Raw genomic sequence first — 22,151 nt, 5'->3', positions numbered from 1 at the left:
AGGATACACGAGTGAACAGACAAAAAAATCCTGCCTTTATGGAACTTATATGCAACTAGATTAAATGGATATTATTCTAGAACTACATAAATTTTCAAAAATTAGTCAAGAAGAAAGAAAGCCTAACATATAGACAGAATATATATAATAGAGAAAAGCTAAAGAGAGCACCATGAGAAAAAAACTGTGAAAGCTGTGTATGAATACTGCTCTAGAAGAATCAACCAGGCTCAATCCACATGAGAATTATTTCAATCCTCAAAAGACAGATGATTTCTCTACTGTTCAATTTTCTAGAGCAGAGAAATGAGAAAAACTTCCCGTCTTTTAGTGACACCTGGAAAAGATAGCATAGAAGAAGGACACTATAGACCAATCTCACTTTTGAATATTGATATAAAAATAAAGTGTACATTGGGATTTCCCTGGTGGCAGACTGGTTAAGAATCTGCCTGCCAATGCAGGGAACACGGGTTCGAGCCCTGGTCCGGGAGGATTCCACATGCCGCAAAGCAACTAAGCCCGTGTGCCACAACTACTGAGCCTGCACTCTAGAGCCTGTGAGCCACAACTACTGAGCCCGCGTGCTGAAACTACTGAAGCCCACATGCATTGAGCCCCGAACTCATTCTACAAGGCCACCATCACCCTGATACCAAAACCAGACAAAGATGTCACAAAGAAAACTACAGGCCAATATCACTGATGAACATAGATGCAAAACTCCTCAACAAAATACTAGCAAACAGAATTCAACAGTCCATTAAAAGCATCATACACCATGATCAAGTGGGGTTTATTCCAGGAACGCAAGGATTCTTCAATATACGCAAATCAATCAATGGGATACAACATATTAACAAATTGAAGGAGAAAAACCAAATGACCATCTCAATAGATGCAGAGAAAGATTTCGACAAAATTCAACACCCATTTATGATAAAAACCCTGCAGAAAGTAGGCACAGAGGGAACTTTCCTCAACATAATAAAGGCCATATATGACAAACCCACAGCCAACATCGTCCTCAATGGTGAAAAACTGAAACCATCTCCACTAAGATCAGGAACAAGACAAGGTTGCCCAGTCTCACCACTATTATTCAACATAGTTTTGGCAGTTTTAGCCACAGCAATCAGAGAAGAAAAAGAAATAAAAGGAATCCAAATCGGAAAAGAAGAGGTAAAGCTGTCATTGTTTGCAGATGACATGATACTCTACATAGAGAATCCTAAAGATGCTACCAGAAAATTTCTAAAGCTAATCAATGAATTTGGTAAAACAGCAGGATACAAAATTAATGCACAGAAATCTCTTGCACTCCTATACACTAATGATGAAAAATGTGAAAGAGAAATTAAGGAAACACTCCCATTTACCATTGCAACAAAAAGAATAAAATACCTAGGAATAAACCTACCTAGGGAGACAAAAGACCTGTATGCAGAAAACGATAGGACATGGTTGAAAGAAATTAAAGATGATACCAACAGATGGAGAGATATTCCATGTTCTTGGATTGGAAGAATCAACATTGTGAAAATGACTCTACTATCCAAAGCAATCTATAGATTCAATGTAATCCCTATCAAACTACCACTGGCATTTTTCACAGAACTAGAACAAAAAATTTCACAGTTTACATGGAAACACAAAAGACCCCGAATAGCCAAAGCAATCTTGAGAAAGAAAAACGAAGCTGGAGGAATCAGGCTCCCTGACTTCAGACTGTACTACAAAGCTACAGTAATCAATACAGTATGGTACTGGCACAAAAACAGAAATGTAGATCAATGGAACAGGATAGAAAGCCCAGAGATAAACCCACGCACATATGGTCACCTTATCTTTGATAAAGGAGGCAGGAATATACAGTGGAGAAAAGACAGCCTCTTCAATAAGTGGTGCTGGGAAAACTGGACAGCTACATGTAAAAGAATGAAATTAGAACACTCCCTAACACCATACACAAAAATAAACTCAAAATGGATTAAAGACCTAAATGTAAGGTGAGACACTATCAAACTCTTATTTTTTTTTACATCTTTACTGGAGTATAATTGCTTAAAAATGGGGTGTTAGTTTCTGCTTTATAACAAAGTGAATCAGTTATACATAGACATATGTTCCCATATCTCTTCCCTCTTGCGTCTCCCTTCTTCCCACCCTCCTATCCCACCCCTACAGGTGGTCACAAAGCACTGAGCTGATCTCCCTGTGCTATGGGGCTGCTTCCCACTAGCTATCTATTTTACATTTGGTAGCGTATATATGTCCATGCCACTCTCTCGCTTCGTCACAGCTTACCCTTCCCCCTCCCCATATCCTCAAGTCCATTCTCGAGTAGGTCTGTGTCTTTATTCCCCTCTTACCCCTAGGTTCTTCATGACCTTTTTTTTTCTTAGATTCCGTATATATGTGTTAGCATATGGTATTTGTCTTTCTCTTTCTGACTTACTTCACTCTGTATGACAGACTCTAGGTCCATCCACCTCACTACAAATAACTCAATTTCGTTTCTTTTTATGGCTAAGTAATATTCCATTGTATATATGTGTCACATCTTCTTTATCCATTCATCCGATGATGGACACTTAGGTTGCTTCCATGTCCTGGCTATTGTAAATAGAGCTGCAGTGAACATTTTGGTACATGACTCTTTTTGAATTTTGGTTTTCTCAGGGTATATGGCCAGTAGTGGAATTGCTGGGTCGTATGGTACTTCTATTTGTAGTTTTTTAAGGAACCTCCATACTGTTCTCCATAGTGGCTGAACCAATTCACATTCCCACCAGCAGTGCAAGAGTGTTCCCTTTTCTCCACACCCTCTCCAGCATTTATTGTTTCTAGATTTTTTGATGATGGACATTCTGACCGGTGTGAGATGATATCTCATTGGGTTTTTTTTGCGGTATGTGGGCCTCTCACTGTTGTGGCCTCTCCCGTTGCAGAGCACAGGCTCCGGATGCGCAGGCTCAACGGCCATGGCTCACGGGCCTATCCGCTCCACAGCATGTGGTATCTTCGCGGACTGGGGCACGAACCCGTGTCCCATGCATCGACAGGCGGACTCTCAACCACTGTGCCACCAGGGAAGCCCTCACTGAGGTTTTGATTTGCATTTCTCTAATGATTAATGATGTTGAGCATTCTTTCATGTGTTTGTTGGCAGTCTGTATATCTTCTTTGGAGAAATGTCTATTTAGGTCTTCTGCCCACTTTTGGATTGGGTTGTTTGTTTTCTGGTTATTGAGCTGCATGAGCTGCTTGTAAATTTTGGAGATTAATCCTTTGTCAGTTGCTTCATTTGCAAATATTTTCTCCCTTTCTAAGGGTTGTCTTTTGCTCTTGTTTATGGTTTCCTTTGCTGTGCAAAAGCTTTGAAGATTCATTAGGTCCCATTTGTTTATTTTTGTTTTTATTTCCATTTCTCTAGGAGGTGGGTCAAAAAGGATCTTGCTGTATTTATGTCATAGAGTGTTCTGCCTATGTTTTCCTCTAAGAGTTTGATAGTTTCTGGCCTTATATTTACGTCTTTAATCCATTTTGAGTTTATTTTTGTGTATAGTGTTAGGGAGTGTTCTAATCTCATACTTTTACATATACCTGTCCAGTTTTCCCAGCACCACTTATTGAAGAGGCTGTCCCAGAAGAAGAGAAAAAAAAAGGGACTGAGAAAATATTTGAAGAGATTATAGTTCAAAACTTCCCTAATATGGGAAAGGAAATAGTTAATCAAGTCCAGGAAGCACAGACAGTCCCATACAGGATAAATCCAAGGAGAAACACGCCAAGACACATACTAATCAAACTGTCAAAATTGAAATACAAAGAAAACATATTAAAAGCAGCAAGGGAAAAACAACAAATAACACCCAAGGGAATCTCCATAAGGTTAACAGCTGATCTTCAGCAGAAACTCTGCAAGCCAGAAGGGACTGGCAGGACATATTTAAAGAGATGAAGGAGAAAAACCTACAACCAAGATTACTCTACCCACTAAGGATCTCATTCAGATTTGATGGAGAAATTAAAACCTTTACAGACAAGCAAAAGCTGAGAGAGTTCAGCACCACCAAACCAGCTTTACAACAAATGCTAAAGGAACTTCTTTAGGCAAGAAACACAAGACAAGGAAAATACCTACAATAACAAACCCAAAACAATTAAGAAAATGGGAATAGGAACATACATATCGACAATTACCTTGAATGTAAATGGATTAAATGCTCCCACCAAAAGACACAGACTGGCTGAATGGATACAAAAACAAGACCCATATATATGCTGTCTACAAGAGACCCACTTCAGACCTAGAGACACAAAGAGACTGAAAGTAACGGGATGGAAAAAGATATTCCATGCAAATGGAAATCAAAAGAAAGCTGGAGTAGCAATTCTCACATCAGACAAAATAGACTTTAAAATAAAATCTATTACAAGAGACAAAGAAGGACACTACATAATGATGAAGGGATCGATCCAAGAAGAAGATATAACAATTGTAAATATTTATGCACCCAACATAGGAGCACCTCAATACATAAGGCAAATACTAACAGCCATAAAAGGGGAAATCGACAGTAACACATTCATAGTAGGGGACTTTAACACCCCCCTTTCACCCATGGACAGATCATCCAAAATGAAAATAAATAAGGAAACACAAGCTTTAAATGATACATTAAACAAGATGGACTTAATTGATATTTATAGGACATTCCATCCAAAAACAACAGAATACACATTTTTCTCAAGTGCTCATGAACATTCTCCAGGATAGATCATATCTTGGGTCACAAATCAAGCCTTAGTAAATTTAAGACAATTGAAATTGTATCAGGTATCTTTTCTGACCACAGCGCTATGAGACTAGATATCAATTACAGGAAAAGATCTGTAAAAAATACAAACACATGGAGGCTAAACAATACACTACTTAACAACGAAGTGATCACTGAAGAAATCAAAGAGGAAATCCAAAAATACCTAGAAACAAATGACAATGGAGACACGACGACCCAAAACCTATGGGATGCAGCGAAAGCAGTTCTAAGAGGGAAGTTTATAGCAATACAATCCTACCTTAAGAAACAGGAAACGTCTCGAATAAACAACCTAACCTTGCACTTAAAGCAATCAGAGAAAGAAGAATTATCAAACTCTTAGAGGAAAACATAAGCAGAACACTCTATGACATAAATCACAGCAAGATCCTTTTTCACCCACCTCCTAGAGAAATGGAAATAAAAATAAACAAATGGGACCTAATGAAACTTCAAAGCTTTTGCACAGCAAAGGAAACCATAAACAAGAGCAAAAGACAACCCTCAGAATGGGAGAAAATATTTGGAAATGAAGCAACTGACAAAGGATTAATCTCCAAAATTTACAAGCAGCTCATGCAGCTCAATAACCAGAAAACAAACAACCCAATCCAAAAATGGGCAGAAGACCTAAATAGACATTTATCCAAAGAAGATATACAGATTGCCAACAAGCACATGAAAGAATGCTCAACATCACTAATCATTAGAGAAATGCAAATCAAAACTACAATGAGGTATCACCTCACACCTGTCAGAATGGCCATCATCAAAAAATCTAGAAACAATAAATGCAGGAGAGGGTGTGGAGAAAAGGGAACCCTCTTGCACTGTTGGTGGGAATGTAAATTGATACAGCCACTATGGAGAACAGTATGGAGGTTCCTTACAAAACAAAAATAGAACTACCATGCGACCCAGCAATCCCACAACTGGGATATACCCTGAGAAAACCATAATTCAAAACAAGTCATGTACCACAATGTTCATTGCAGCTCTATTTACAATAGCCAGGACATGGAAGCAACCTAAGTGTCCATCAACAGATGAATGGATAAAGAAGATGTGGCACATATATACAATGGAATAGTACTCAGCCATAAAAAGAAACGAATCTGAGTTATCTGTAGTGAGGTGGATGGACCTAGAGTCTGTCATACAGAGTGAAGTAAGTCAGAAAGAGAAAAACAAATACCGTATGCTAACACATACATATAGAACCTGAAAAAAATGGTCATGAAGAACCTAGGGGCAAGACGGGAATAAAGACACAGACCTACTAGAGAATAGACTTGAGGACAGGGGAGGGGGAAGGGTAAGCTGGGACAAAGTGAGAGAGAGGCATGGACATATATACACTACCAAACGTAAAATAGATAGCTAGTGGGAAGCAGCCGCATAGCACAGGGAGATCAGCTCGGTGCTTTGTGACCACCTAGAGGGGTGGGATAGGGAGGGTGGGAGGGAGGGAGATGCAAGAGGGAAGAGATATGGGAACATATGTGTATATATATATATATATATAAGTGATTCACTTAGTTATAAAGCAGAAACTAACACCCCATTTTTAAGCAATTATACTCCAATAAAGATGTTAAAAAGAAGAAAACCCTGTCGTATGAGATTCTAAAATTTCTGCTCTTTGTTTCATCAGAGTAACATCTAAATACATTTTTAACTCCAGTACATGAATGACCCAGCTGCATCACTGATTGTGTTTACAGACAACACTGGACCCCGATGTCAGTTCAAAGGCCTCAGGGGCCCACTATTTGAATATCGCTCGTCTAGACATTTCCTGCCACCAGTTCTATGCATCCCTACTTCTACTGCCTGCTCTCTACTAAACTAATTCAAGAAGCTCCCTGTATGCATATTCCCCAATAATCCTACAGTACCAAGGGAGAATCACTCCGTTCCTTCCAGTTCCACACCCCAGTGAGGTCACCAGTATCAATGATCTGGGACCTGCTACTTCAACATCTACTTAAAAAATGCATTTGCCCTGATGGCCTCAGTGAAACCTCTGAGTAGACCGGTGGGGCAAATGACAGAAGCCACACTCCAGTTTGATTGAGAAAATAAAGGGAGATGAAGAGGGATGCCAGGGGCTGGAGATCTGGAGGAGGAGGGGATAGGGTATTAGCTTAAAAGGGAGGCAAGGAAAGGAGAGATTTTGCAGGATGAAGGAAAACTTAAGCATATTCTTAGGTGAGTGAAAAGAACCATGGAAAGCGAGAGGGTGCTGACTGAAACAGACAGTAACTGATGGATCTGATTAACAAGGTCCCTGCTCGCAAGAAGGCATGGGGATGGTAAGAGATATTCATAATAGGAACAATATATCGTAAAGGATCTGTGAATCAATCAGTCTAACAAGCAATGTTAGAAGTGCCCACTGTGAAACAGAGCACGGCTAGAGTTAGCTCCAAGCCTCCTGGTTCCCACTTCAGTGCCCTCTGCATTGGAGAGACTTTCACTCAAGAACATAACCCAATAAGCACAGGAAAGGACGTTCAACGTCATTAGTCACTAGGGAAACGCAAAGCAAAACCACAATGAGACACTACATCAACAGAAAATAAGCATTGGTGAGAATGTGGAGAAACTAGAACGCTCACACGCTGCTGGTGGGATTGTAAAATGATGCGGCAGCTTTGTAAACCCACCTGACACTTAACCCAGCATTACCATATGACCTAGCAGTTCTACCCAAGATAATTGAAAACTTACAGCCACGCGAAAGTCTGTACAGGAATGTTTACAGCAGTATTCATGGTAGGCAAAGAGGAGAAACAACCCAAGTGTCCATCATCTGACGAGTGGGTAAATAAACTGTGTTGTACCGACACGCGCTACAACATGGACGAAGCTTGGCAACATTATGCTGATGGAAAGAAACCAGATACAGAAGGCTACACATTGTAGGATTCCACTCCTGTGAAGTCTCTAAAATAGGCAAATACACGGAAACAAAGCAGACTGCCAGGGAGGAAGGGGGTGGATTGGGAGAGGGGCTGCTGAAGGGATGGGGCTTCTTTTCGGGGTGACAGAAATGTTGCAGAATGCAATGTGATGGGTGCCCCACTCTGAATATACTAAAACCCACCGAATGGTACACTTTCAGTCGGTGAACTGTGTGGTATGTGAAAATGGAACTATTTCAACTTGTGGGAGGAGAAGGGAAATCAACCTGTTACACGAAGGCTTCTGCACTTCAGAGGCAGTGGTTATAAAGGTTACCATCTGTGACCACGGGCAAGTACCTTTAGGACATTTTGCCTGTTTCCTCCTCTCTAGGGAAGATCAGACCCTCCAAGAGACCCACCCTCACCCTCAGTCAGCCCTCCCTCCTCTTTTGAGGCTGCAGCTACCTAGCTGCTGCCCCTTTCCTTAAGGCCATCCTCTCCTGACTTCCAGCATATTCCCTCCGAGTCATGGTGCGAGTGGAGCCGCCCGGCAGTGGCTGGGTTCTCTCTCTAGCCCAAGTCAACCTAGTATGCTGACTGCAGCCTGGGTATCCTCCAGATCCTGCCCTCGGCCCCTTCACCGCCTTCCGCATCTCCAAAGCCCTTCACCTACCTCACTCTGCTGAAGGCAACCGCATCCCCACTCTGCACGAGAAACCGCACCACCTTGGAAATCCCACTCTCTGGTCTTGGCCCCATCTTCCCAATCCCGGCCGAACCTCCTGCCCCAGCTGACCTGCAGAGCCTGCCAGGCAGCCCCCTTTGGCGGCCCCTCCTGCTCTCCTTGAGGTACAGCCGCAGCGTGGTCACGGCAGAGACCCGAGCATCAGCAATCCCCCGTCACAACGTTCTGCTCTCACCCTACTAATCCCCCACCTTGAGAGGAGGACCCACTCTCTAGCCCCACTACACTGGGACCTTCTGGAAGCAAGGCCAGTGCCCAAGTCACCTCCGCTGGCCCAGCACCGAGCAGGGTGCCTGGAGGCACTTAATCAACACCTCCTGGACGGGACCGACCATATGCCCAGCAACCACCAGCCTGGCCACGCTGTGGGGCGGTGCCTCCCTGCAACAGCAGGTCTCACATCCCTGTGCTGACTGGCATTGGCACAGCTGCCAGTTCAGGGTTTGTGACTCAAGCCAGGCCCTCAGGGTACCTTGGCAATCCACGTTCCTTAATCGGCTCCTTTTGTCACCTGACATTACTCCTCCAACCCTTAACTGTCTAGCTGGCTCCCCACACGCTCGGCACGAGACTGTCTCCTCGTCCGCAGGCCCCCTTGGCCACCTCATGTGTGTATGTGATAAGAAAAGGAACAACAGTTGACGTGAATGGAGCACTAAGGTTCACACCCTCTCTCTCCGCCCTCTCCCAGCCACCCTGTCATTAGGTACCATTATCCTCAACCAAATATTATGTACAAATGTTTACTGAAATGTAATTTATAATAGCAAAGACCTGGAGTCCACCTTAATATCCATCAGAAGTCATGTATTGAAAACAATTTTAATTACACAAGAAAGTGTAAGGTTACATAAACAGGATAAAGATATATCAATTTGTGTTTCTAGAAATGGCAGGATAGATTATTTGGAGCAACCTTCCAATTAAGAACAACTAAAATGGGTGATTTTAAAAAACATACCCTTAAAAACACTGAAGAACTGACAAAATGGTAAAAAACAACAACAACAAACATGGCAAAACCTAAGAGACAGCGGGAAATCCAGAGATGCGGGAACCCATGCACACCCAGCTGGACCAACTTTGCCTTGGATTTTGGCAACCTTCCAAGACAGGCAAAGGGGACTGTAGTTTGGGACCATGACCACCTAAATTGAGGAATCTATTGAATAGAAAAATTCTTCCCACATTAAACTGGGACACCAGAGGACTATACCCTTGGGGTAAGGGTGACTCAGAAACAAACTTGCCCCTTCCCAATTCAGCCTCCAGAGGACTGCAAGGAAGGCTTCCTTGGTGCTGTGGAAACAAAGGGAAAAAATCAGGCACTTGTTTTAAGTAGTCCCAGGCTAATAATGTCCTAAGAGCACCTGACAAAGTCAAATACAAATCTCTGGAAGAAGGTACATTTATCCTAGACTTCAAAGCAACCCCACATATATATTTCAAGGGCAATGAGTAGTACACAGCCAAAAATAACCAAGCACATGAGGAAATAAAGCATCGTGTGTGAGAACCAGAGAAAAAGAATAGATCAATGAGCCAAGACTTGACCAGGCAATTCATAAAGAAATCAAATTGGACAATAAACATATGGAAAGATGCCCAACTTCATTAGTAACCAGAGAGAGGCAAACAAAACCATAAAAATATAAAATTACACACCCACTAGTAGCTAAAATTATACTGAAGTCTGACAGTGCCAAGTGCTGGCACAACCACTTTGGAAGACAGTGTGGCATCACCTGCTAAGACTGAAGTTACAAATACTACACAACCCAGAAACTTTTTGGTCTTACACACTCAAAACTTGAGAATCCCCAGAAGCTTTTGTTTAGGTGGGTTATATCCATTGACATTTATCATATTAGAAATTAAAACTGAGAACAATGTAAAACACAAGAAGACGCAAGCCCACCTTCCATTAGCCATCAGAGTAATGATGTTACACATCACATCAATTCTGGAAACACCGTACACTCATGAGAAAATAATGCAAAATGCATTTAATATCTTGGTGTCATTATGAAAATAGCCTGACCTTGTGGACTCCTGAAAACACACTGGGGGCCCTCCAAGGGTCCCCAGACCACAGTTTAAGAACCAGCACCCTAGATACATATATACAATGGAACTCTACTCAGCCATAAAAAAGAATGAAATGCCACTTGCAGCAACATGGATGAACCTAGAGATGATCATAAGTGAAGTAAGTCAGAGAAAGACAAATATCATATCACTTATATGCGGAATTTAAAATATGACACAAATAAACTTACTCACAAACAGAGAACAGACATGTGATTGCCAAGGGGGAGGGGGGTGGGGGAGGGCTGGATTGGGAGTTTGGGATTAACAGATGCAAACTGTTATATATAGAATGGATAAACAACAAGGTCCTACTGTAGGGCACAGGGAATTCCATTCAGTATCCTGTGATAAACCATAATGGAAAAGAATATGAAAAAGAATGTATATATATGTATAACTGAATTACTTTGCTGTACGGCAGAAATTAACAACATTCCAAACCAAGTATACTTCAATAAGTTAAAAACAAAAAAGAACCAGTACCCTAGAGAAATGTGTACATATCTACATAAGAATGGTTATGACAGAACTGGTTGAAACATTCAAAAACTGGAAACAACCCAAACATCCATCAGTAAGAGAACAAGGGACTTCCCTGGTGGCACGGTGGTTAATAATCCTCCTGCTAATGCAGGGGACATGGGTTCGAGTCCTGGTCCAGGAAGATCCCACATGCCACGGGGCAACTAAGCCTGGGCACCACAACTACTGAGCCTACGTGGCACAACTACTGAAGCTTGCGCACTAGAGCCTGCGCTCCACAACAAGAGAAGAAACGGCAATGAGAAGCACAAAAGCCTACATAGAGTGTAATTCCATTTCTACAAGGCTACAGGACAGGCCAAACTAAACTATTTAGGGCCACATGCATAGGTGGTAGAAGTATCAAGCAAAAAAAAATGACTGCACAAAAGGCAGGCTAGTGTCACCTCTGGGGGGAGGGTGCGTCTGTGATCAGGAGAGGCACACGGAGGTCCACGTGGGTGCTGTCAACATTCTATTTCTTGGCCTGATTGGTGATGACACAGATCTTCACTTTATACTTACTTGTTAAAGGCCTTGCACACTTTTCTATATCTGTCATATTTCACAATAAGGGAAAAAGCTATACACACAGGTCAATACTAATAATGTGAAATATATATGTCTACAGAGAAAAAAACTACTACTGAAATATGGTATTCCAGGGAATTCCCTGGCTGTCCAGTGGTTAGGACTCAGCGCTGTCACTGCCAGGACCCGGGTTCAATCCCTGGTAGGGGAACTAAGATCCCGCAAGCCGTGCAGTGCGGCGAAAAAAAAAAAAAGTTAAAAAAAAAGAAATACTGTATTCCAACATGTTAACAGTGGTTAACCCTGGGTTATGGGGTTTGCATTTTCTCGACACCTTTCTACATCTTCAAAGTTTACTACAAAGAGCACATATTACTCACGTAACCATGTAAACACCTGGTATTATCAGACTTCATTATAGTTTTTAGCTTACTGGAGGGTATGTCATTTTATCTTATTACAGGTTAATTTGCATCTCTCCTATTGCTAATGAGGTTGAGCATCTTTTCATATGTTTGTTGTCCAATTTGATTTCTTCTTTTATGAATTGCCTGGTCAAGTCTTTGGCTCATTTTTCTGTTTATTCTTTTTCACCGGTTCTCAGAAAACTGTAAAACAGATTTAAAAAGACAAGGTCGTCAGCTAAAACTGAAGCTAATGAAGATCAACACAAACTAGGTGGGACAAGCCATCTGTGGGGATCTATGCAGAAAATAACTACCTAAGGAGATCGGCGATGCGTCTGATCTAACTAGGATGAGCTCAAAGCTCACCAAGGAGCCTACGGTGTTTTCCTGGTTGGCTGTGACCTGACTTACTCTCACATGTGTATCCTGAGGCAATGTGACGATGACAGAAAACTCCAGTGGCTCATGAGGAACTGAAAATGGAGAGTGGAATCACAAAGAATACGTCTGTCTGTACAGCAGCGGGTCTCAACCTGGGCGGTTCTGCTCCCAGGGCCCACTGAGCAATGTCTGAACTCATTTGGGGTTGGCTGACTTGGGAGGGGGTACTACTGGCATCTAGTGGGGAGAAGCCAAGAATGCTGCTAAATACCTTATGATGCACAGGACAGCCCTCCCGATGAATTCTCCCGCCCCAAGCGTCAACAGTGCCATTGTTGAGAAACCCTGCTCAATGGCCTCTATCTGGGGTAAAACCGCTCCACCTTTCGTGACCCTCCTCCAAGTAGAAACAGTCAAATCCCCGAGCTGTCCCACCTTGACGGGGGTACTCCAAAGCCCTTGAGACCCACCATGCAACTCCCTTGAGACCCACCATGCAACTCCTAGCCAGAGGAGAGGGCAAACAAGAAGATGCCAAGGCGATAGACTGCTTAACATACTGGAGGAGCAGCAAGCCAGCCCCGGGCAGGGGCGGGAGGCAAGGTCAGAGCATGCGTAGCCCCCATTCTGTTGGAACTTGTAGGCCACAGAGGGCTTTAGATTTTATTTTCATTACAACTGGAAGCCACTGGAGGGTTCTGGGCAGAGGGATGCAATGCGATTTAGGTCTCTAAAGATGGTCTGGCTGCTGTGTAGAGTCTGGACTGTAGGGGGCAGAAGTGAACTCTGAGACACCTGTTGGGAGGTCACTGCCAGGGCTCCAATGAGAGGGGACAGTGGCCCAGCCAAGGGAGGTAGCCAGAGAGGAGGTGAAACAGGTGGGAGGCTGGATGATTCCGAGGGTGGGCACAGGCGTGGTCTGCTGACAGATCAGATGCGGGCCACGAAGGAAAGAAAGCCATGGAGGAGTGGCCAGAGCCCCTAGCAGAATGGGGTTGCCAGTTACTCAGGTGGGAGGAGCAGGTTTGGAGGCAGCCAGCAGCAGCTCAGTTTTGCACTGGGTCTTCAGTGACACGTATGAGCAAGGGTAATGGTCAAAATAACTTAACATGGCTGCACAGGGCACGGACCCTTTGGTTGCTGGATTATGGGGAGGTCCAGGAATCCTGAGGGAAGGGCGAGGACTCAGTTGGTGGGAGGGGAGAACAGATGAACCCGAAGAATTTCAGTAACTTAACACCAGCAAGACGTCAGACAACCACGTGGGGATGTTGAATGCAGGAGCCTGGAGGTCAAGAGAGATCAGAGCTGGGGATAGAAACTGAAGAGTCAAAAGCTTGAAGATGGGATTTCATTTAAAGCCATGAGGCTGGTGAAAGCACCTGGGAAGCGAGTGCAAGTAAAGCAGGAAGACTAGGCCCAAGGCATCCCCACAAGCCCTAAGGTCAGAGGTGAGGGAGAATGGCAAGGAACGACCAGTGTGGCTTCCCAGAAGCCAAGGGGAGAAAGTGCTTCCAGGGGAGGGTGTCAGATGACCCTTGGACCTAGCCACACTGAAGTCATCACTAACTTTGGCCAGGAGCAGCTGCGAGGGAGGGGTGGGAAGCCAAGTGTTGGGAGGAAATTAATGGGAGCCCCAAACGACTACAAGTCCACATGGTATATTGTATTTTATGAACAAAAGATTAAAATATAGTTCTTGTTTGTTTCTTTTTAGGCACTACTTTGGATTTTTGCTTTTTTTTTTTTTTAAGCTGGATGACAGAGCCTAATGAATGAATGGTGAGAAAGTAAAAGGGATTTTGCTCCCGAAAGATAGCCCAGAACTCTACAGAAGGCCAATGGGATAGGAAGAGCAACTAAATTAGAATTGCTCCTGGGACAGTTCTTCCTCTGAGCTCACTGGGACTCTGAGCCCAGCTCAGGAATTCCGCGGGCACTTTGGTTCTGGTCAATAAAGGCTTTTGTAAACGAAAGCCCCTGAATGCTCGTTAGAACCAATGCAAGCAAGGCAGCCCTTAGGCAGGTGGCCTCTTTCCCATTCTCCTCCCCTCTGGGAAGCCTAACTTGGCTAATATCTTGACAACACAGCCTATTTGCACTAGCAGTTAATTGGCTACTCCAACAATTCTGTGAGGCCGACAAAGCAGAGGTCAGCAGCCTCTTGGTGCAGATAAGGCAACTGTGGCCAGCAAATGGTGGGGCCACACTGGAATGCAGGCCCGTGTTAATTCCATCATCCCAGGCTAGCTGAAGCAGCAATAAAAATACAAACAAGGTCAAAATGAGCCCTGAGTGCCTTGGCACTATTTTGGGGGTAATGAATTCCGCACTGCAACAATGTTTATTGCTGAGGGTACCGCCTCTAAGTTGGAAAACAGTCCCAAACAACCACCTTGGAATGCCAGCCAGAGGCTGTCTGGCCGCTCCTTTAAACAGATGTTCACTGAGCTGCAGCACTCCTCTCTGTGGGATTCCACTACAGTTTTCAAAGTGTTTTTGTTTTAAAGTTGCAGAACCCTGTGACATCTGACGAGCAGCCCCATGTAGAAAACAAACAAAAGGAGAGCTCAAAACTACTTGAGGGCTTACTTGGTGACACAGCAGTTAAGAATCCGCCTGCCGATGCAGGGGACACGGGTTCGAGCCCTGGTCTGGGAAGATCCCATGTGCTGCGGAGAAACAAAGCCCGTGCGCCACAACTACTGAGCCCATGTACTGCAACTACTGAAGCCCACGCGCCTCGAGCCCGTGCTCCACAGCGAGAGAAGCCACCGCAATGAGAAGCCCGTGACCCACAACAAAGAGTAGCCCCCCGCTCGCTGCAACTAGAGAAAGCCCGTGTGCAGCAACAACGACCCAACACAGCCAAAAATAAATAAAATAAATTTATATATAAAAAAAAAACTAGTTGAAGGTGGAGTGGCGGTCCAGGCCCACCCATTTCTGCTCTGGTCCTTTCCCCCAACCCGCCTGGGGACAAGGTTAGCCGGCAGCCCACTCCTCCTACTCAGCAAAGGGGCAGGCACAGCCCAAAGAAGAAAGCCTGTCTGCTGTACCCAGACTGCACCTGCTTCAAACGCAGCCATCAGGACTGGGGGGCGGGGCGTAGGACAGGCCTTTCCGGACACAGCCGGGGGGGGGGGGGGCCCGATACAGGTGGCCCACTGCACAGGGCGCACTCTGCAATCTCCTCGAGGAGTCATTTAAAATCAAACGCAGGCCAAAGAAATCCAGCTGCCTTCCAGGGCCCTCAGAGGTGCTTCAAAGCATTCATTGCCACACCAAGGGCACCACCATAATCCAATTTTCTGCACATTTATTTTAAAATCCTGAACTGAGAGCAGATTAGGGATTGATTTAAAATGGCAAAATTGAAACAATGTAAAGAAACACCACAAGCTAGTTTTTTCAAAGAATGAAGAGGACGCTAATATCCACCCCTTAGCTTCTCCTAGCTTCCTCTTGCTGCTGTAACAAATGATGGCCAACGTACTGCTCTACAACGCACACTTCAGCCTTACAGTTTGGGAGGTCAGAAGTCCAACGCGGTCTCACTGGGCTGAAATCAAGGTATCGCCAGGGCTGCGTTACTTCTGGAAGCTCTAGGGCAGAGTCTGCGTACTCCTTGGCTCCTGGCCCCTTCCACGTTCAGAGCCAGCAAAGGCAGTGGAATCCTCCTCCCGTGGCATCACTCTGACCCTCGCTCCTCTACCTTCCTCTTCGATATTTAAAGGAACCTCATCCTTTAATTAGCCGGCCTAACCCAGGAGAATCTTATTTTCAGGCCAGCTGATTGGCAACCTAATTCCATCTGCTACCTTAATTCCCCTCTACTGTTGAGGAAGGAGATAGATAGGCCCTGGGTTAACCTGCTGCAACTGGTTTCAACTGGTTTCATGCTGACCCTTTGAGATAAACTACCAACAAGGATTAAGCACCGTGACTGGCTGAAAGACAAAGCAGCCCACCACAGCCTCCTCATTTTTGTGGTCAAGATTTCCCAGCCCAACACATGTGCAGAAGGGGTCCCAGGTCATCCTCTAGTAACCTTGGCCACACCGTAATATCATTAGCATTGCGGTTTTGACCCTTCGCCCTCTCCCCCTGGGTTTTGCTTAGGTGCTCACGAGAAAGATTCAAAATAGTGCTTGAGGGGCTTCCCTGGTGGCGCAGTGGTTGAGAATCCGCCTGCCAATGCAGGGGACACGAGTTCGAGCCCTGGTCCGGGAAGATCCCACGTGCTGCGGAGCAACTAAGCCCGTGTGCCACAGCTACTGACCCAGCGCTCTAGAGCCCACGAGCCACAACTACGGAGCCCACGTGACACAACCACTGAAGCCCACATGCCTGGAGCCCGTGCTCCGCAACAAGAGAAGCCACCGTAATGAGAAGCCCTCACACCGCAATGAAGAGTAGCCCCCGCTCGCCGCGACTAGAGAAAGCCCGCGCGCAGCAACGAAGACCCAAACGCAGCCAAAAATAAATACATAAATTTATTAAAGAAAAAAGATAGTGCTTGGTGGAAGCCTAAATAAGGAACTGCAGATGACATGATCATAGGGGAGAAAAAAGAGGGTCACCCTCATCTAAACCCCAGAAGACTAACCCCATATTAACTACCTAAGCTACCGCAGAGCGCAAGGCATTGCTACCCCTACTCCATGAGTTTGCCTGTGTGCTCTCCCCCATGTACTATGCTTCTAATAAAGTCTGTACCTGCTTTGCAGTCTTAGTCTCTTTGCTGAATTCTCTCCTCAAAGAAGACAAAGACTGAGGTCCTCTTGCCGGCCGAAATCACTATGTAACCTCCCATAGTCACAGGTTCCAGAGATTAGGGCGTGGACATCTTTGGGGGCCATTTGGAACACTGACCTGCGTGAAAGATTTCTCCCCTGTTTCTGTTACGCGTTGAGGATGACTTTAGGCTTTTCCATGCGAACCAAGCTTGGCCAGTCAGTGGACCTGTGAGCCAGCCTCAGGGAGGGCCGAGCCTGGGCTGGGGAACAGGAACCTCCAGAGCCGGGCCTCCCCCCCACACACCAAGAGCAGCAGAGGAATACATAGCGAGTGCAAAGGGGAGGAGTGGACACACAGCAGGGAAAGCACCAACACCAGGCGCGGGAAGAGCCCAGAGCGGGAAAGTCAGTGCGCCTGGAAAGGATCTTTCCTGAACTCACAAAAACCAAAGACAGCTGCTCCCCTGCGAGCTGCCAAACAGCCTCATCACCCTCATCGTCATCACCTCTGCTGGAGGCCCCTCCCCAGTGCCTGCTGACACTGACTCTTGGGTGATTTCTCTGTGTGTGCACGTGTTTAAAAAACACATACATTTTTGTTACCTGGTATCCAAAATGATGGAGGGGATGGGATGTGACCTTTGACAGTGAGGAAGTGGCTGCAAACCAGTCAAAACAGGTGAGACTAAAAGGCAAACAGTCCCTAGACCCTGTCAGTCCACTGCAATGACGGGTGCATAGGGGCAACCCTGAGCCATGCAGGACAGGGACGGTCCCCCCTGTCCAGGATGCACCTTTGCAGGGGCCACTGCTGTACTCAGGCCAATCCTGCAGGTGCCCCAGGGGTCTGTCTGGCTCAAACCCAATAGCCCAAGTCAGCCCACAGGGCTTCTGCCTGGATCCCAGCACCACCAGCACTCGCGGCCCCCTCTGCTCTGGCTCTCCCTGGCCCGACCAAACTCAGGGGCCCTGAAGACCAACCCCAACCCAGGGGTCACATGCTGCCACCTCCCTCATTTGTTCTGCTTGGACTGCAGTGAATTTATTTTATTTTATTTTTTTATTTTTTTGCATTACACGGGCCTCTCACTGTTGTGGCCTCTCCCGTTGCGGAGCACAGGCTCTGGACGCACAGGCTCAGGGGCCATGGCTCACGGGCCCAGCCGCTCCGCGGCGTGTGGGATCTTCCCGGACCAGGGCACGAACCCGTGTACCCTGCATCGGCAGGCGGACTCTCAACCACTGCGCCACCAGGGAAGCCCACAGTGAATTTATTTTAAATGGAGATATAATCCACATACCATCCAACTCACCCTTTCAAAGCGTACAATTTAGTGGTTCTTGGTACATTCACAAGGTTGTACGACCGCCCCCTCTATCCAGTTCCAGAACATTTCCATCACCCTAAAAGGAAACCTGGTACCTATTAAGCAGTCACTCTTCATTCCCCTTAGACCCTGGCAACCACTAACCTACTTTCTGTCTCTATGGATTTGCCAACTCTGGACATTACATATAAACGGAATCATGCAATATGTGGGCTTCTGTGTCTGGCTCCCTTCACTTAGCTTAATACTTTCAAGGTTTGCACTGTATTTTTTAAATGTGGCTCGGAATAATAGTTACTAGCACAGAGCTCACTCGGAGCCAGGTGTTGTGCTAAGTACTTTATCCATTTGCACTCATTTAATCCTAGTAACAACCCCACGGGGCGGATGGTGGTATTATCCCCATTTTCCAGATGAGGAAACTGAGGCACCACGCAGCTAGTGACTTGCCCCGCACCGTGGTAGCGCTGGGCACGCTTGCTCCACAGCTGGCACTCTCCCTCTTGGCCGGGCTACCTCTCTTAAAGGAGCAGGCACTTGGAGATCTGCCAACAGGCTCATCACACATTCTTGGCCACGGCTCACATTTCTGTCACCTGCCCCATCACTGGATATATCTGCATTTATGACCCCTCCTTCGGTTACTCAGATAAACCTGGGTTCAAGTCCAAAACCTCACTGGACCACGTTTTGCATCTGAGTTATGGGTTACCACTCAGTTACTTTTCAAGGCTCTATGCAAACAGCCATTATGAACATCAGGAAACAAGATGGGTCACAGTGCCAAGCTTTCAGGCTAGTTAGGAGGTGTAAACGTGTGTGAGGCACTGAGGGCCTGGCGCATGGAAGACACTGCGGAAGTGGAGCCCTCGTGTGACTGTTACCCACCCGAACCACTGAGATTCTTCTCCCCGGAAGTCAAAAGCACAGCTTCCCATTTCTGTAGGTGCAGACAGGTGACATACCTGTCCTCAGACGATTTTTCAGAACTAGTAAAATACACAGTGAACTAAAAGCCCATCTGCAATTAGAACAGGAATGACTTGTTCACCACCTTTTAAACTCCTGGGAGCCCAAAATCTGTCTCAGCTTGCCCGAGTCCGTGCGGATTTCACAATCGGGCTTCGAGGCTCTGAGTGTCTCCTGAGGCCTGCCAGGCTTTCTAGGTCACACCTCATTACCGAGGACCAGGACCAAGAAGAAAGTGGCTCTTGGGCAGACCCACCTGATCCACCACCTGGGGGCTCCCGGAGAGCCAGTGGGTACCTAACTGAGACCTGCTTTGTGTTTCTTCATTTTGACACAGTAGCTCTGAAACTGTAACTGCCCGGATCCCCAGAGGGGACCAATGCAAAACCGGTATTTGTCAGGTTGTTCTGCACAAAAGATCCAAAAACTGGGGCCCTACCTTGAAGCAAACGCTTCTTCTGGTTCAGCGTTAAGTAAAATTTTAAAAGATCACTGGCTAGCAATCTTAAACGGGTGGGATCCTGGCTCTATCCTTCCGAGTTATGTGACATGGGGCCCCTCATCTGGAAGGCGGGGATTATACCTAACAAGCCAAACTCCTGGGGCAACTAAAAAATATATATGTGAAGTGGTACACAGCAAGCACTCAGGAGACGGTAGCTGGTGGCAGGGCTGCAGATCTGAGGGTGACACACGCCTGGTTCCCTCGAGGTACCTTTATGAGTTGTTAGGCCTTATACAGGTGAGCAAACCGAACCAAGTTCAGAGCACTTTCCCAAGGCCACTTAGCCAGTAAGGTGTAGGAGGAGGGCAGCCTCCAGGTGTAAAGGCATTATGCCTAGTACTTAAAAGCAAGGACAGTGGAATCAGACAAGCCTGGAATCAAATCTTAGCTTTGCCACCTGAGGCAAGTTACTTCGCCTCTGTGCGCCTCCGTTTCCTCATCTGTAAAACGGCTGCACCCATTTGCCGTTTCCCCCACCACTTTGTAAATCACCTAGTGTAACCCGTGATGATGAAAACCTGACACCTCATCATTTAAATTCCTCACCTTCTCAACGTGCCTACCATGTTGAAGACTTGCAGAAGACAGCCTTGAAGGGAGCATCATTTTTCGAACTTTTTTGCGCTTCCACTTTAAAATGTCCCATATCATTAGATGCAAGTTAATCAAGTGATCATACTTTTCCCCACAAATGCATCATAAACAAAATAAAAATCTTAACCCCAAAGGGAAAAATGAAACAAAATTCAACAACCCTGTAACTTGCTTTATTATTCTTCACTGCACTTATATAGATTGCGATGTTTGCACTTATTTTCTCCCGCGTCAGGATGTCAGCTCCACGAGGACAGAGCCTGAATTTTGTTCACGGCTGCAGCATCAGTGTCTAGAACAGAGCCTGGCACCTTTGTTGAATGCTGAATGGCTCTCCTTGTACAGACTCCAGGAGGGCTGCCCGCATGAGAAACATTTCTACATCTTTTGCAAAACTGCCTTGGACTGTCTAGTGTTTTCCAGTGTTCCTTATAAGTAACATAACCCTCACTAGAACGCACTTAGAGGACACGGTTTTGTTTTTGCTGAGCTCATGTGTTTTTAACTAGCTGAATCTGCCTTTGTGTCAGGAAGCTCAGAGCACAATTCTGCGCTCAACTGCAGTGTTTTCCTCAACCTCTTTTTCTGATGTGGAGATGAGGTAAGTTAAGTGTAAGAAGATTCTGCTGGGACTCCTTGGCGACCCTATTTTTAACCACAGACTGCATTTATTCTAAGAAGATGCTTCTCAAACTTAAATGTGCCTGCGAATTACCCGGGGATCTAGTTAATGCAGAATCTGACTCAGTAGGTCAGGGGCGGGGCCTGAGATGCTGCTTTCCTAACAAGTCCCAAGAGATGTCCTTGCGGGCCTTGGACCACACTTTGAGTAGCGAGGGTCTAAGAAACTTGCTTCCTTGATTTGGTAGAATTTCTCTCTCCTCCTCCTTGGCAAAATAACACCAATGGCTCGAAAACTGGGGCGGGTACCAGAAGCTCCTGGGGAACTGGTTAGACTTACACACCGCCGTTCCCCGTCCACCCCCCATCCCCGCCGAGATCCTGACAAAGCAGGAGTGAGCACAGGAAGCTCGCCAGGTGCTTCTGCTGCAGGTGGCCTGGAAACACATTTTGAGAAGCCCTGCTCAGGGAATGAGTGCTCTCTTCAAGGTTTTTCCAACGGCAATCTCCTGGGAACAGGTGTTGTCACCGGCGGAGACACCTTGTTCAGGATTTTAAGGGGGGAGTATCCCGCTGTTTCTAGCCCAGCACCAGGAGGGGTGCAGGTCCCTCCCCACCGGCCACATGGGCTGCGGCAGGGTCAGCCCCCGCGGGCTCGGGGCTAGCACCCCAGCCCCATCCTGCCGCACTGCCCCGCCTGCCCGCCGGCAGCCTCCGCAGCAGGCCCTCGGGCGGGGGCCGAACCGCTCATGCGCACCACCGGGCCCGCGGGGCGCAGGGCCCCCGCCCCACGGGCCCAGAAGGCGGGGTCCCCGCGTGCCCCCCGCCCGCCTTACCTCTCTGGACCAGAGTGGCCAAGGAGAAAGCGAGGCAGATGAGGAACGCCGAGTGCCAGGCCACCATGGCTGGGAGCGGGCGGACGGGGCCCAGAGGAGCACAGTTAGCGCGAGAGCGCCCGAGGGGGTGATCGGGGAGGAGCCGGG

The 22,151-nt window shown here is 46.2% G+C and overlaps 1 protein-coding gene across 2 annotated transcripts in view; it reads right to left on the bottom strand.

Annotated features, from left to right (window-relative positions):
• Positions 1-22,151, bottom strand: part of CD99L2 (CD99 molecule like 2) — a 112,908-nt gene extending 90,757 nt beyond the window's left edge. For both annotated transcript variants that reach the window (XM_033849753.2, XM_033849754.2), the window contains exon 1: positions 22,005-22,151. In XM_033849753.2, the coding sequence (XP_033705644.1) occupies positions 22,005-22,071 (67 nt within the window). In that variant the 5' untranslated portion in view covers positions 22,072-22,151. The remainder of the gene's footprint in view (positions 1-22,004) is intronic.

This window comes from Tursiops truncatus, chromosome X, assembly GCF_011762595.2.
Source record: "Tursiops truncatus isolate mTurTru1 chromosome X, mTurTru1.mat.Y, whole genome shotgun sequence".
Lineage (NCBI taxonomy): Eukaryota > Metazoa > Chordata > Mammalia > Artiodactyla > Delphinidae > Tursiops > Tursiops truncatus.
This window is presented reverse-complemented; position numbering and strand designations above follow the sequence as displayed.